Source organism: Lonchura striata, chromosome 1A (assembly GCF_050655825.1).
Source record: "Lonchura striata isolate lonStrDom1 chromosome 1A, ASM5065582v1, whole genome shotgun sequence".
NCBI lineage: Eukaryota > Metazoa > Chordata > Aves > Passeriformes > Estrildidae > Lonchura > Lonchura striata.
Window position 1 is genome coordinate 3,238,030 of NC_140741.1, and position 14,760 is coordinate 3,252,789.

At 40.5% G+C, this 14,760-nt stretch overlaps 1 protein-coding gene across 4 annotated transcripts in view; it reads left to right on the plus strand.

Moving 5' to 3' along the window:
• The window catches only part of FBLN1 (fibulin 1), an 88,752-nt gene that overhangs the window by 24,159 nt on the left and 49,833 nt on the right, over positions 1 to 14,760 (plus strand). For 2 of the 4 annotated variants that reach the window (XM_021529922.2, XM_021529923.3), the window contains exons 1-2: positions 674 to 1,008; positions 12,889 to 12,988. In XM_021529922.2, coding sequence (XP_021385597.1) covers positions 933 to 1,008; positions 12,889 to 12,988 — 176 coding nt within the window. In that variant the 5' untranslated portion in view covers positions 674 to 932. Of the gene's footprint in view, positions 1 to 673; positions 1,009 to 1,306; positions 5,224 to 12,888; positions 12,989 to 14,760 lie in introns of those variants that run through there. The other 2 variants (XM_085570079.1, XM_085570078.1) reach the window with 2 other exon arrangements.

Consider the following 14,760-nt stretch of genomic DNA (forward strand, 5'->3'; position numbering starts at 1 on the left):
TTGAGTAGTTACAAGAGGAATAGCCCAATCAGAGTCCACGTGGCACAACCTGTAAGCAAACACACAGTGACTTCCAACTCTTTGTTTGTGTAAAATCGAGGGCAAAGTATACAGGGGTGTTGAACTCTGTGTGTTTCCATCTCCATTTTCCTGCAAATATTATCCCTCTCATTATCTGAAAGATCTCAGCAACAGCATTGCCAGCTTGGTCCTTTGACCACTATCAGTGTTTGTGTTCCTGTTTAAATAAGATAAGAAGGTTAAAAAAAAAAAAAAGATGAAAAAGAAGGGAGGGGAGAAAAAGCAGAGCTGCCTAATTTGGGTTGAAATTCTTATCCTGGCTTCTTAAGAATAGGGGGAGGGAAGAAGGGATTTTTATTTTCCCCTCTGAATTTCATTGAAAGATTTGAAAATCTCTCTCCTTTTAAAAATCATATTTGGTTGACAAAAGCTGTATTGGGGTAAAATCCACAGAAAGACCCATAAAGGGGGGGTTGAATATTTCCCCTTTAGAGGTTCAGCCTCTGCTAGGTGGTTTCTTTTGTTTTATTCTGCTTTGCCTTGTGGCTTTCTCCTACTTGCAAACGAGAGAAGTCGCTGCACTTCTCTTTCGCAGGATCAGTCGCGGCGGCCCGAGGATCTGCGGCTTTCCGAGCTCGGGGGAGTCACTTGCAGAGCGGTGGGGGCGGCGGGCTATCAGCAGCACCAGGCTCCGTGCCTCCGAGCTGCGGCCACGGCTCCGCTCTGCCCCGCACTCGCAGGCTGTGTCATTAAGCGGCCTTAAATCTTTGTAAAGCCCACCGAGCGGGGGGTTCCTGCGAGCTCTTTCCCAACCGGTCTTAGGCGGCTGGGATAGCAGCAGCTAGCGACAAGGGAGAGCCCCGGGACGCCGCCGGAGAGCCGAGACCCGCTCGGAGGAGCGCTCCCCGCCGATGGACACCCTCGGCGGGGCCCGGCCGCTGCTGCTGCTGCTGCTGCTGGCGCTGCTGCCGCGGCTCCGGGCACAAGGTGAGTGCGGGAGCCCCGCGCGGGGATGCGGGCTCCCATCGCGGCCCCAGCACCGCCGGGGGATGGCCCCCCTCGGGGCCCCCTTTCTTCCCCGTGTCCCCCTGGACGTTCCGGGCAGGCTTTAAAGCGCCGCTGCCACGTCCGAGCGAGCAGAAAGGCGTGGTGGTGTGCGGGGCTCCGCCGGACGTCCCGGGCTGTGCCGCGGGGAGAGGGGGACTCGGTTCGGACAGCCCCAGCCGGGATCCAGCGCGGCTCGGTGGGTAGCACGGGAATCGCGGAGCGATGGGTCCGGCACCGGCGGGCGGCTCTGCTCTGCCGGAGGCACGGCTGCACCCCAAAAGCACGGGAAACTGCACCAGCACTGAACTGGAATCCCGGAGGAGAGGGGGAATAGCCGAGCAAAGGATGCAGGCTTTTTGAAGACAAAACGTGGAGCGTTTAGGAATGGTAGCGTGCAATGCGGTTGCAGTAGAAAGCAGGGATCTGGATCCGAGCCATGACTCCTGCACACTTTTTTCCTGATCTCTTTGTACTGTCCGAAGAGAGGATGTGAACTTGGTTAATTTATTGTAGAAATCTCATGCAAATCTTAATTTGTAGGAGATGACAAAGTATTTGTCCTATGGTGATAATGAATTTATCACAGATAACAGGTAAGTGACTTTTCCATTAGAGTAACCCCAAGAGGTCCATTGAGGTTTCATTACATTCCAGACAAGTACTTGGAAACACATGGTCACTGGCCTAGGCAGACAAAAGCCAGTGAAGTAAATAATTTGTTACTATCACAGTGTCTTGAATCTTGGATTTTCATATAGCAGAGCACTTGTCACAGATATCAGTCAAAATACCTGCTTTGATAAAGAGATTGTAGTGCTCATTTTAAAGAGGAGCAGAATAAACGGTCAGAAGATCAGCATTCATCTCCAGAATTGAAATAGCTCCTGCTTTGCCTTAGACAATGGAGTACATCAGTGAAACTGCATCTGATGTGTCACAGTGAGCAGACACAGTGATTTTAAACATTCAACATTATTGTAGAACATGAATAATTTCAGTTTGTAACCTCTGTACATTTAACCTTAGGTACTGGATAACTTTTTAGAAAACTGGAAGTTATTAGATCTAGAAGCTCAGTTTTTTAAACATAAAAATTAGCAGTAAAATATGTATCAGAGTTTGATTTCCAAATTAGAATCCATACTCTAATTTGACTGAGAATTTATATTTCTTAAGACTTAACAGTACGCTGGATAAAATTAGATTTAAATGTCTGGAAGCAGGTGAGGGTTGCTTAGGAGATCAGCAGTTAAAGGTTAGACTTTGCTTGGGTGAAATAATTAATGAATATTGAATAATAATCTGTGTTTTCGAGGTAAATGAAGTAATTCCATGGTGAAGTCATGCTGTTGAAGTCTTTGGGGCAGAGCCTGTGCTCCCCTGCAGGCCTGGAATGAGGGGCCTTGGAGCAAAGAGGAGTTCCTATGTGCTATAGTGATACAATTGCCAAGTTACTAGGATAGCGTATTTATGAAATACAGTTTTCTTCTAAATTTGTTACCACCAGTTTTCTTAGTTGCTCTCCCTTACTAATGAATCATCAAATCATCAGTAGCTCTTAATGTCTTAATTCTGAAGAAACTGAAGGGACTGCCTTCAGGGGAACTGGCGAGTGCCCATTAATACAGGGTATGTGCATCATTCTTTGCAAGAGTAAGGATCTTAAAACCTTAAAACACTTCATGATACAACTTTGTTTTACTGTGAACATTGCATTACTTAACACATATCAACTACCATAAAATGAAGAAGATTAATTCCATCACCATGGCCAGTCAGGGTATTAATAGTTCATCCTGTAGCTCTCTCTTTGGCACATCTTGGTACTACAGGCACAGTTTTAACTCACTAAACATCTGGAAGCATGTCTATGCAGGGGAAGCTTACTGTTGTAATAAAAAAATTGTTCCACTGACTTTGTGGAATGAATTTTATTTTAAGATTATGATTTTTACATGTGCTTTTATAACAGTACATTTATAAGAAGGATTTGGGTGGAGGTAGGACACATAAAAGGCTAAATCTGTGCTTTCTTGCGTGTTACCGTAGGTAAAATCTGCCCCAAAAAATCACATACTACCAGTTCTAAAACATGAGTGCTACCTCTAAATTAGTTTTTAGTTGAGTTTTTAGTTGAGTTTTGTTTTGGGAGGCCATTTTCAGAAGTGGCATTTTATTGCAATCAGAAGAGCAAGATGTTAAAGCTCTTTGTTTTTCATCTGTGTAATTGAAAGCAGACGTGTTAGTGAAATCCAAGAGAAACCCCCATAAACCAGCTTATCAAGTTACTGCAGTATATTTGTATTGTTCTGCAAGGTTTCAGGCTTTATCTGAGAGTAGGGAAATGCATTTTCAAAAGTTATTTATTTGTTGTCCTACTTTAGCCCATTCTGCAAGTTTCATATCAACGTACATGTGTTTTCAGTAAATAGTTGTGTTAAGACCAACTTGTTCTACAATACTTCTATTACTATTTTCTGAAATGAAAGATGGGCTTTAGCCCTCTGGGACTTGACTGAAATAGTTAACTGGGACTATGAAAGACTCCGAGTTTGTTTTTTTGAGTTATGGATACTTCTAAAGAAGTAGGTGGTAAAATTAATTCAGTAAGCAGAGAATCTGGGTTTACTTGATTTGTAAAATATCTGTAGAGAATAAAAGGGGATGAAACAGAAGGTCAAGGAAGAGAGAGCTGAAATCCAAATAAAACAACTTCAGGGCATAGACAAGAATTTCAATGGTAACACAGAATGGGTTAGTAGGAAAGAGATAAATGAATGAAAGCTTTTGTGAAAATGTAGCAGAAAATGATGGTTGACTGTTACAGGAAGCAAAGAAAATGACTGAAGTTAAAAAATAACAAAGTAAGCAGGTAATTGTAGCCAAAATAGGGAGAAGTTTTGTGAGCACTCTGGAAATGTTAGGCACTCATGTTTTTGTGTAGATTTGATGGAAGGAGATAAGCCAGGAGTGAGATTTTAATAGTTAAGTCATCACACAATAAAATTAGGAGGTTGAATAGCATAAGATAAGATGTAGAAGTGGAAGCAGAAGGTTGAGAAGATTGCAAGGTAAGAAAGAATAGAGAAACTGTCTCTAAAGAAGTTGTCAGGAGCAGGAGAGAAAATAGGAAGAAGCCACAACAAGCAAAAAACCTAAAAAGGAGAGAAAAAGCCAGTACAGATCAGTGAAGAGTTCCAGAAAAATGGCTAGAATTACTGGCCATAATATTTTATGAATAAAAATTAGCTTAGAAATGCTCAGAATAATGGAGAAGGAGTAGACAAGGACCTATTAAGATGATATACTGGGTGATTTAGAATGTACAGTGAGGGGGGAATTGTGACAGTCACCTGCATGTTTATCAGACTTGGAAAGGTCACTTGTCATCTGGTGAGACAGAGAACAATCCAGAACAAATTGTGTTGAAAGTCTTCTCTGATCAACAGGATGCAGCAGGTCTTGAGCATCTCCCATGCTTGTACTCTCCTCAATATACCAACAAATCTTTGGCTAAGGCTAAGTTCGTTAAGTTTCTTCTGTTCACATTTTAAAGCAAGCAACATTTCTGTTTTCCCCCAGCACTGAGGAGTATTTGGTCTCTGATTTGTACCTATTATAAACTACTTCAGACTTAAAAGTTTTGAGAAATTGCCTTTTGGATTTGAAGTATGTGCTGCTGTATCTTAAGAAGAAAATAAATTTTAAGGTTCTCAGGGATTTTCATTCATACTCTTTTCAGTTAATCAAATTACTGTTACATTTTAATTCAAAGAAAGCTGATGTAGTTTTGGGTACTGAGTACACAGGTATAGGAAGTACTGTTTTCTGGGTTATGGGTGCACCACAAATGAGGGATGCTGCACAAGGGTGCAGTATGTTCCCCAACAAATAGCTTGGTTTTGAGTCTAGTCAAAATCTGGATTGACACTTTAATCTTAATAATAAAGAAAGCAATACCAGAAAAGATCTTTTTTATCAGTGCTGAAGTGTACAGGTGTAGAAATATTTCATATGGTGTATTCCAGCTTTTTAGGGTGTTTCCAAGGATTTATGAAGCTTTGGAAGGATAAAATGTACAAAGGCTACTTGCAGGATATCCATTGGAAATACTGCCACCTTCCAGCTTTGCTCTTGCCACTGACTATATTTCAGGTACTGAGTACTTTTATTGTAAATGTTTACTAAGAGAATCTGTGAGAGATAGATATTGATTTGTGGCTCAGTATAGGTAATTGCAAAATGAGGAAAGCCTCATGTAAGAGTTCTGGTAATGTTTTCTCTAAAATGAAACCTTTCCAAAAGCACTGCAATATATATGCAAAAAAAGATCTGTATTTTCTTCCTGCTCTGTTAAGTCTGTGGTTCCTTCCATACTTGAACCTTGACCCATTGTGCTATAAATTTTATCTCGTCTGCTTAGTGTTTCCTGACTATTCTTTAAATAATGGCAATACTAGAATACCAGAATTTTTCATCACTGTCCATGATTTTTTATATTCAGCAATAACATGCTGCCTACAGAGTAGATACATTTTACTTTAGCAGTATATAAAAGCATAGTTATTATTGTTAATTTCTAGTGAGATGAAAATACAGAAATCCCAGTGTGAAAATGTTTTTCCTGTTATCATTTTACAAGAATAGCAATAGAAATAGAAATCATTTTATGGCAATAGAAATGGTTGAGCATTCTGAGCATTCGATATTCTGAGATGTGCTGCTCTGTCACGTTCTTATATCCTTATTTAAGTATCTTTATTTTGGATATATACACATACTTTGACTCAATCCAAGGCTCTTTAAGGTCTACCTAAAGACTATAATTTTATTGCTGTACTTTTGGGTCATGGCCTTTATACAAACGAACAGGCCTAGTAACAGGTTAATTTTAATACCCTTAATAAAAAATTCTAATCACACACTTTTTCCTTATTTGAAGTGAGAAATCAAGAGAAGACTAAAATTTGCTCTTAAATGAGAAAGCCCTATTTGGCACTTTTCCTGTAAAGTTATTTCATTATTTGCATGATTTTCTCACAGGGGGAAAAGTGAAGGGCAAAGTTTAGCATGTGTTTGTCAGGCAGAGCAGTTGCAGTTCTTCCAGTTATGAGTCCTTTTTTGTATGTCCTTCCATGTCATCTTGGTGAGTCTGGGTTCTTAATCCAGCTGTGTCCATCAGAGATGTGAATGCTCCATCTTTTTTCCTGTTCTTGTGAGTATGTAAAGTCTGGCACAGAAACTACACGTTCTAAGCTGTTTACACGACGCTGATTCAGTGGACTCCAAGTTTCTCTCAATACTTTCATATCTTCTAGGAATTTTCAGAACAGTCTTTATTCTTCTAGTCTTAATGTCTTTTGATCTTCAGCCTCCTCATGGAAGCCCAAAATATAACCTATCCAGAAAGATAAAAAAATAGGTATTAATTTGTTCCTAGAAAAGGCATCCTCAGGGAGCAGCAGTCTTCAAGTGCGCAAAAGGTTGGGTGTATAAGAGGTAGGAGCAGAAGAATGAATTGAAAAGTGCTTTTGGAGTGAACAGTGAGGTAATACATTATCAAAAAATTTCTGTTGTTGCTGAATGTATGAGATCTTGGAGTCCCAGAGCACATTGCCTAGACAAGTTTGGGCATCAGCCTCACTTGATACCAATTTTAAACAACTGCATAAACTCTGCCCACAAGTGGCTGAATTTTATCAGGTCTCCCTGAAAGCAGCGAGTAATATGAGATAACCTCCTGAGGCCTTCTATATCATTATATTTTCTGACATTTTGACAAATAGAGACATATGTATCTAAGGTGCCTTATTCTTGCAATAGATGGGGTTGTCTTTTCTAATTTGTAGTAGCCAGTTGCCTACTTTTAGGAAGAATATTTTTTCAGACCCAAGGCATGATAAAAACTCTGCAGTAAAACATGTCCTTTCCCCACTAAGAACATAATGGATGTTGCACCATTGCTTTGCCTGTTCTCATCACCAGCTATTGCCATGGAAGGTGTTAAGAACTTGTTTTATAAACAGCACACAGATATCTCATAAAATGAGGTTTGGCTGTATCAGAAAAATGCCCCTAGTTTTGTGATGGCCATTGCTGGTGCTACCAGAGTCACATTCCCAATAAATGAGTGTTCTCCAGACCTAAAAAATTTCCAGTAAATTGTTGGCCGTTTTCAAACCAACCACAAAACACACTAACATACCAGGCATTTCCTTTAGGGTGCTGCTGCTTTAGTTACTTTGTTAACTGGGTTTCTTCAGTGATTTCAGCTGTCCTGAAATAATCACCCTCAGCTGAGAATCCATCTGAAAGTAAAGGTTCAAACTCTTTAAACATGTTCAGAGGGGATGTAGTATTTTTTTAGCTGTATGTGAATTGTGAGTGATTGTCTGTCAGCCTGTAAAGCTTCAGTATCACCCCTCACAGTTGGAGGAGAGAAGCCCAAAGTCACAGATCCTCTCTGAGGGACTAGAGCAGGACAGGAAAGGGACAGCTGGTGAGGAACACAGCCTTGCATCCTGCAGCACATGCACTGGAGAATTCCTTCTGGCCCCTGCTGCTGTGGGTGTTAGGAGAGAGGCTGTCCTGGCTCCAGGTTTTATGCTTTTATTATGAAGTTCAGGCTGTTTAGTCTTTAAGGGAGCCTGTAAGAACAACTGTCTAGAATGACCAAGAATATCTTACTGTCCAAATATGACTAGTGCCACAGTTCAGCTGTGTCTGTTCATTGTACCCCAGCAGCGTTTTGGTGTATTTGATGAACAGTCTTGAGGTGAGCCAGCTCTCCTCTACAGAAAAAGAAAAGCTTCTATTCAGTTTGCTTCTTTCTTTTCATGCAAAATGGAAGAGGGGCATCTTCATTCCAGCTCCATTCTGAAGAGATCCATCACATACTCACATTGTCTCAGATGAAGAGTGATAATGCTCCCCTGCTCTGCTCCTTTACTTCTGGTTCAAACTATTTGTTTCAGGGAATCATGGGGCCAGATTTTCTGTTGTACATCTTTCCCTTTCATGGTTTCAGGTCTCCTTCACCCTTTCTCCTGCTCTGTGTGCCCAATCCCCAGGTTTACACCCAATATGAAGATGAGCAAAGCTGTATTTGTCATGTTAGTCCAGTTACCAGTTGGACCTTTGAAGTCAGCTGGCTTCCCTCTTGTCTAAACATGTCTCCAGGTCTATTCAATACCTTAAATGGCCAGCCAGAGTGTGTTTGTATTGCCAAAGACAGAGTTCCACAGCTTGTTGAAGAAGAAGGAAAAGAGTGCACATCCCAGCTGCCAGCACTGCTGTCCCTGCTACAGAAGCAGCTGAATCTGATAACAGCCCGGTGTCACTGCTCAGGAGGAATTAATTTGGGATAGCAGACCAGGCCAAGCACACTTTGTTTGCTCTGAATGTTGAGCAAAGAGGAGCCTTGGTTAAAGGGATGTGCAGTTGCTGTAGTTTTGTGAGAATGCAGATGTAAAGGGAGACTGGAAGACAAAGAATGTGGCTCTGAGTACTATGGCTGGCCAGTCTGTCATTCTGAGGATCAAGTTCTGTAAGTAGATTTGGAGTTTTTTCCAGCTGGCAATCAGATGAGTGAGCATCACTAGTGAGAGAGTTTTCTGGACAGGACAAGAGAGGTTTTATCAAAAAGGTACACAGTGACTGTTGAAAGTGGTTTTCTTACTGGAAACCTAAACCAGTGTGTGCCTGCTGTAATCACAAGTTCCAAAAATTCTGCATGCCATGCTGTTCCTGAAACATGTTGGATTAGTGCTGAGCTCTCAGAGTCTGTTGCCTGTATCCTCATATGCTGAAAAGTGATGATCATGTTTTGTTGCCTCACATTCCACAGTGCTGAACCTCTTAGAGAGTAAATTGAGTGAAAGGCAAGATCTGCCTTTCACATTTTGCAAACACAATAAATTCATGTGCTTAATGGATTATAAACATCTTAATAGGAAAGTGTTCCATAGATGAGCACTGAGTAATAAGCAGCTATCCAATCCTGGACTATGCAGGCCTTTCCAATAGAGGCAACAGTGGAGAATAGCTGCTGTTGTAGATTGTTACCTAAAAAAAAATCTCCCTTTTTGATGTAGCTGGAATGCTACTGCTATGAAATTTATCCAGTTCCTTTTACTCCTGCTTATCATTGGCACAAGAAACAATTCAGGGCTTCTCATTCCAGGAATCATGCTTTTGGTTAATATTCTTCAGCTTATCTTTCTTTTGCAGAAAATATTCACTGCAGCAGCTGAATAAGCAATTATTGCAACACAGAAATCTAAGGTTATGCAGATATTAACCCCATTTCTTGCTTTGAACTCCCACAAGTTATGGCAATCCTGTTAAAAATCTTGTTTTTAAAAAACAACCTTTTCTTGTACACACCATGTCTGTGTAAACATAGTTTAGAACCAGCATATGAATGCATCATGTCCACATAATGTTTGAATATTTTTGACCTTAATCATGCCCTATCTGATAGATTTTTCTTAATGACATCTTTTGTAAAATTAGAGAATTAGTTCCAGCTGTGTTTCTGCTGTCTCCTTCCCGAGACTCCTGAAATCTCCCACAATCCATCATGCACCAGGTACTCACTAGGACAGGCATCCTTGCTGTTGCCAGCCTAACAGAGCTCAAGTTCTTTTGGACACCCTGCTGCACATACCTTTGTATACAGGAACCAAGTAGTGATAAAGCTGCATTGGATTTTGTCCAAAATAAACCTGTGATTTTCTGAACAAATCAGTAAGCCTGCAAAATCTGATGAAAAGGAAGTTAACATGCTCCCCTATTAACAGAGCTCTGGTTTATCCTCATATTTTTCCCTCTTGTGATACCAGAAAGCTGAATCAGCATTCCTCAGTTTTACAAAATGGATCTGACACTGTGTTCTTGCATGTGACAACTTTCCTGTAGGGTTTATCCCTCCAAATCAAAGGGCACATTTGATCTGAACACAGATGATGTCACCAGCATTTCTCATGACAAGTTTGTCTTTAGGATGCCTGAGATAACTCTGATTTGCTTGAAGCATTGTGTAGTTGGCAGAATTGCTGAAGGAGCTCCAGGTTGAGTGGAGCTGTTGTTCCTTCCTTGATCATCCTTGGTGCTGCAGGTCTGAGGTGTGCCAGGAGCCCACCAGCTGAAGAGCCACGTGGTTACAATCAAGGGAAAAAAAACCATTATTTTCAGTGAGATTCCTTGAGATGTCATCATCAGAGCAGCTTCTGCCTTCTGCTCCCCACTGCCTGATTCTTTGCCCACCCTGCAGTGCCAACTCATAGTTGGGAGAGTCTGCGGGGGGGTCACAGCCCCTCTGTGCTCTTGGTCCCCTGAGGAGGGTGCAAGAAGGCACCAATGGCCTCAGGATGAACTTTCTGCACAAGGATTTCCCACTGAGAGCCACATGAATTGTGCACAGCTGAATCAGCAACAAAACTGCAGCTGGGAGATGTAAGTCTGACCTGTTTCTAAATACTTATTAGCAACTCTTAATGCCCAAATAGAATCACTTCCAGTGCAACCAGAAGTTGACACCTAATATGTGAGACACACACTTTGATTTTGAAAGAGTAGGGATTTGCTCACAAACTACAATTTTTAAACCAAACTGCAAAGCCAAGAGAAAATGTTTTTCACTGTTGAATTGTTACGTTTCAGAAGAATGGCCTTGAGGGTGGAGTGCTTTTTTACTGCTTGTTTTTCACTTCCCTCTATTCTCAGGAGATGTCTGGCAGGATCTTTAGAGGATATGAATTGTGATGTCACCAAAACAATGGGCCTGGACCACAGTTCTCCTTCAATAAACTCTCCATGATCCTTCTTTGCTTGGATGCACTCCTTCAGACAAGCTTGCTTAGCTTGGCCTGCTTTAAATTTTCGGGTTATTTGGTTGGAGTAGAGGTGTGCTGCCAGAGCTTGGAGGGAAGAGCTTGTGTCCAGAGCCAGGGATTGTCCTTCTGGGGAGGAACTTGGCTAAAGACTCATTTGTACAAAGCCCTGCAAAAACCTGCAGCCAGCGCTGCGTTTCAGTTAAATGTGCATAATTTTTCAACACACTGAAGATTGATTGCAGACAGCAGCACTAAAAATAAGGTTATTTGTAATCCTTTGTATGAAATTTGATGCATATGATGTTTGTCAGCAGGAGGGCCCCAGACAGGGTCCCTATGCCCAAAGAAGATCTCAGACACAAATGCATGGATTTCAGGCAGAGTTAATTTGCTAGACTAGTTTAATCCGAAGCATTATAAATTGCACTTAGCTTTCAGTCACTGGCATGAATTCTAGGCACACTGAGGCATTCAAGGGAAATATTGCCTTGGCTTAGTAATGACAGAATTTTGACCACTATTTTGGGTAAGACTAGAAGAATGACCTGGGTCACAGCATACAGAGCACTGTTATAAACCAACACTTAAATGCAATTTTGTTTATAAGTATAATGATTATGGTACTAAAACATGTTTCCTTTACTTGATCCAATAATTTCATTGTACTAATACTGTAATACTGCAATTTTTGTTGACAGGAACCATGTCCTTTCACAGGTTTTACTTATCTATGCCTAAAATGGTCTGTTTCTCCTAATTTAGCAGGACTTTGATTCCCCTGATCATCCTCCTAATATTTCTTGACATATTTTTCATTTTGATGTAATCTTTCCTAAGCAGGAAAGCCAGAATTCTGTGCAGTACTACAGAGCTTTGCACTATAGAATTGATAACTGCCTTAAGAATACCTACCTCAAAATGACTGATGCACCCTAAAATCTCACTTAACTCTTTCATTTTTGCTTTGAATTATATTCACTAGTTGGGAATATAGGTTGTTCCCTGAAAACAAAAAAAACCAAACAAAAACAAACAAACAGAAACCAAAACAACAACAACAACAAAACCCCACAAGCCTGAATTACTGGAGGGAATTACCAGATAGGGTTTTTACACATTTTGCATATTTGTTACACAAGGAGCTGTTCAATACTCAGACTACAAGACAATTAATAGAAAAGTGTGACTTGTGTTTTATTCCAAGTTCTGATGCACCTGCTGTGCAGTGAACTTTTGCACTTGGAACACGAAGCAAACCTGTAGTGCTTGTCAGTTCATTAACAGTATTCAGTTTTATTAAGTTAGAAGCTTGCAAAAATATACTCTACACAAATAATTGTCTTTGAGGTGGTTCCCCTTAGTTTCAGTGTTGGTATAAGTTGGTAACAGGATTAATTTTTCTTTCATGTGTTAAGTGATCAAAATACCATATACTTTTCTGTTCCTCTCTACAGTACTTTTGCATTTGCACAGACATACTTCTGAGTAAAAAACTGAAAACAGATTAACTGGATAATAACCTCAGGAAAAAAATAATTCTGCAAATTTGCTTGTAATGAGATTCATATTTTTTTTTTTCATATCAGGTATTTGATTTGTGTTCTTCAGGATTTTAAAAGGTTGCTTATTGCTATTGCCGCTTTTGATAATAAAGGAGTGCAATCCCAAAGATTCTTTTATTTGGCAGGACTATCTGAAGTGGTTTCTGTCTGTGTATCAGTCCCTAAGCTGTGTCTTTGTGTGAAATGTTAGGAGAAAATGCAGTTTGCTTCACCAAGAAAGGAAAACCTCCAGCACTGGGCTTTATTGCAAGGTGCTGACAGGTCCTTTGCTTGGCCACGGCTGCTTTTTGTATGGGTGTGAAAGTCAGAGAGGGAAAAACTAACTGGTGTTTGGTGGGGTTTTTTTAACTGGCAGATGCAATACCACTTATTAAGGTTGTATTAAATATATCATGTTTTTCTCTCTTTCCTCATTTCTGCAGATTTGTCAGTGGAAGAATGCTGTGACAAGGGTGTTGAATGGGCGAACAAAAACAGAATATGTGCTTCTCTGCCGCTAATATCCCAGTCTAGAGAATGCAGGTACACAGTTACATATGATGTATTAAAACACAGATTATACTCTAATGTGAAACCATAGGAATGGCAGGTATTAAATCTGACTTGGAAGATGAAGCACCCAACTCTTTATCCCAGCTTTTCAACTCCATATGCAGCGTTGGGGAGTACTTCCTGAGAATCTCCTTTTCATCCCATCAAGTCCTTTTCATTTTTGGTGTCAGTCTAGTGCAGATTCACCCAGCCCTAACCCCTGTGGCATGTACTTTCTCTTACTCAGACGTTTTCCCACTGTGCTCTGCTCATAGGGCTTGGCCTCTGCCCTGGACATCTCAGAACAGCTGCACTAATGTCACCAAGCTGGTTGTGAATATGGCCACCTTTCTGGGCAAACCTTTATAAAGAACCACAGCAGATCTTGCACATGACTAATCTATTATTTGAATAAGTACTTATGTGTACTTTATGCAGGATAAATCATGAGTACATATGTGAGGCAGCCTTATGTGGTGCTACACAGGTAATAGTCCTGCAGTCCTTAGCTGACTTAAGCTTTAAGTTCCCCCACAGAGAGATTCAAGGAGATTCCTAATTAGTTCAGCTTAGGAAAAGAGCCTACAAAAAAGATGGAGAGAAACCATTTACAAGGGCTTCACACTGGCAGAGAGTAGGTTTAGATTACATATTAGGAAGAATTTCTTCCCTGTGAGGGTGCTGAGGCCCTGGCATGTTTCTCAGAGCAGCTGTGGTTGCCCCATCCCTAGAAATGTCCAAGGCCATGTTGGATGGGGCTCTGAGCAACCTGGGATAGTGGAAAGTGTCCCTGCCCATGGCAGGATGACTGGATGAGAGGAGCTTTGAGGTCCCCTCCAACCTAAACCACTTTGTGTTTCTATGATTCTGTGAAATGTCTTTGACTGTAGAAAACAGAACCCTTTGGTTAATATACAGATTTCGTAATTCTGCTGAGAACTGATGGGGTATTTCTGTTTGGGAATCTACTAAATGAAATAATGAGAGCAAATGTTTAATTAAGATTATGATTCTACTGCATCTCTTTTGTTATTGTGACATTTGTATTTTTTTATGTCAATGATAGTTTGCATTATTTTTGCTGTTACATTCACTTGTAACATTTAATTAGCGGGGCAAACAACTGGTAGTTTGAGAGGCAGCTCCACAGAGAAATTTGCATTTAAAACACTTTACTTTGTTCCCCCCTACTCAAATGGATTGCAGTGTGATTTAGCCTTGGTAATTGTAGAAGGGTTGAGTTGATCTTTATTACAGAAAGATCAACTCCAGATAGACTTCCAGGGAAGTCTATCTGTGTTTTCTGACTTTTGCATTTATATTGGCATCAAAAGCAGGCTCTTACGCAGAAGAATTGACAGATAGGAAATAAATGCCAATTTAGGAAATGCTTGAGGAGTCATAAGAATTACAGACAAAACAGAGGCAGGAAAAACAGGAAACCAAGCTTATTGAACAATCTAGAAGTGAGTATCTTGATGATTTAATAATAATTTGATTAATGTGAGTTGAGATTCTGCTGGAAAGAATTTATTCCTCAAAAGATTTTAATTTTAGAGACTCACTAGGACTTCATAGGAACTGGAGAAAAAACCTTACTAATGATTCATCCAGCTTTTGTGCATAACTTAAGATGTAGTTAAGCAAATTATACTATTAAAATAAAAGGCACATATTCTGTGAGAGGTATGAGCACTTCTTGACAAAACCTTAAGTTGATAAACGCCATTTGGTTGCATTTATTCATGACTGCATGCTCCCCA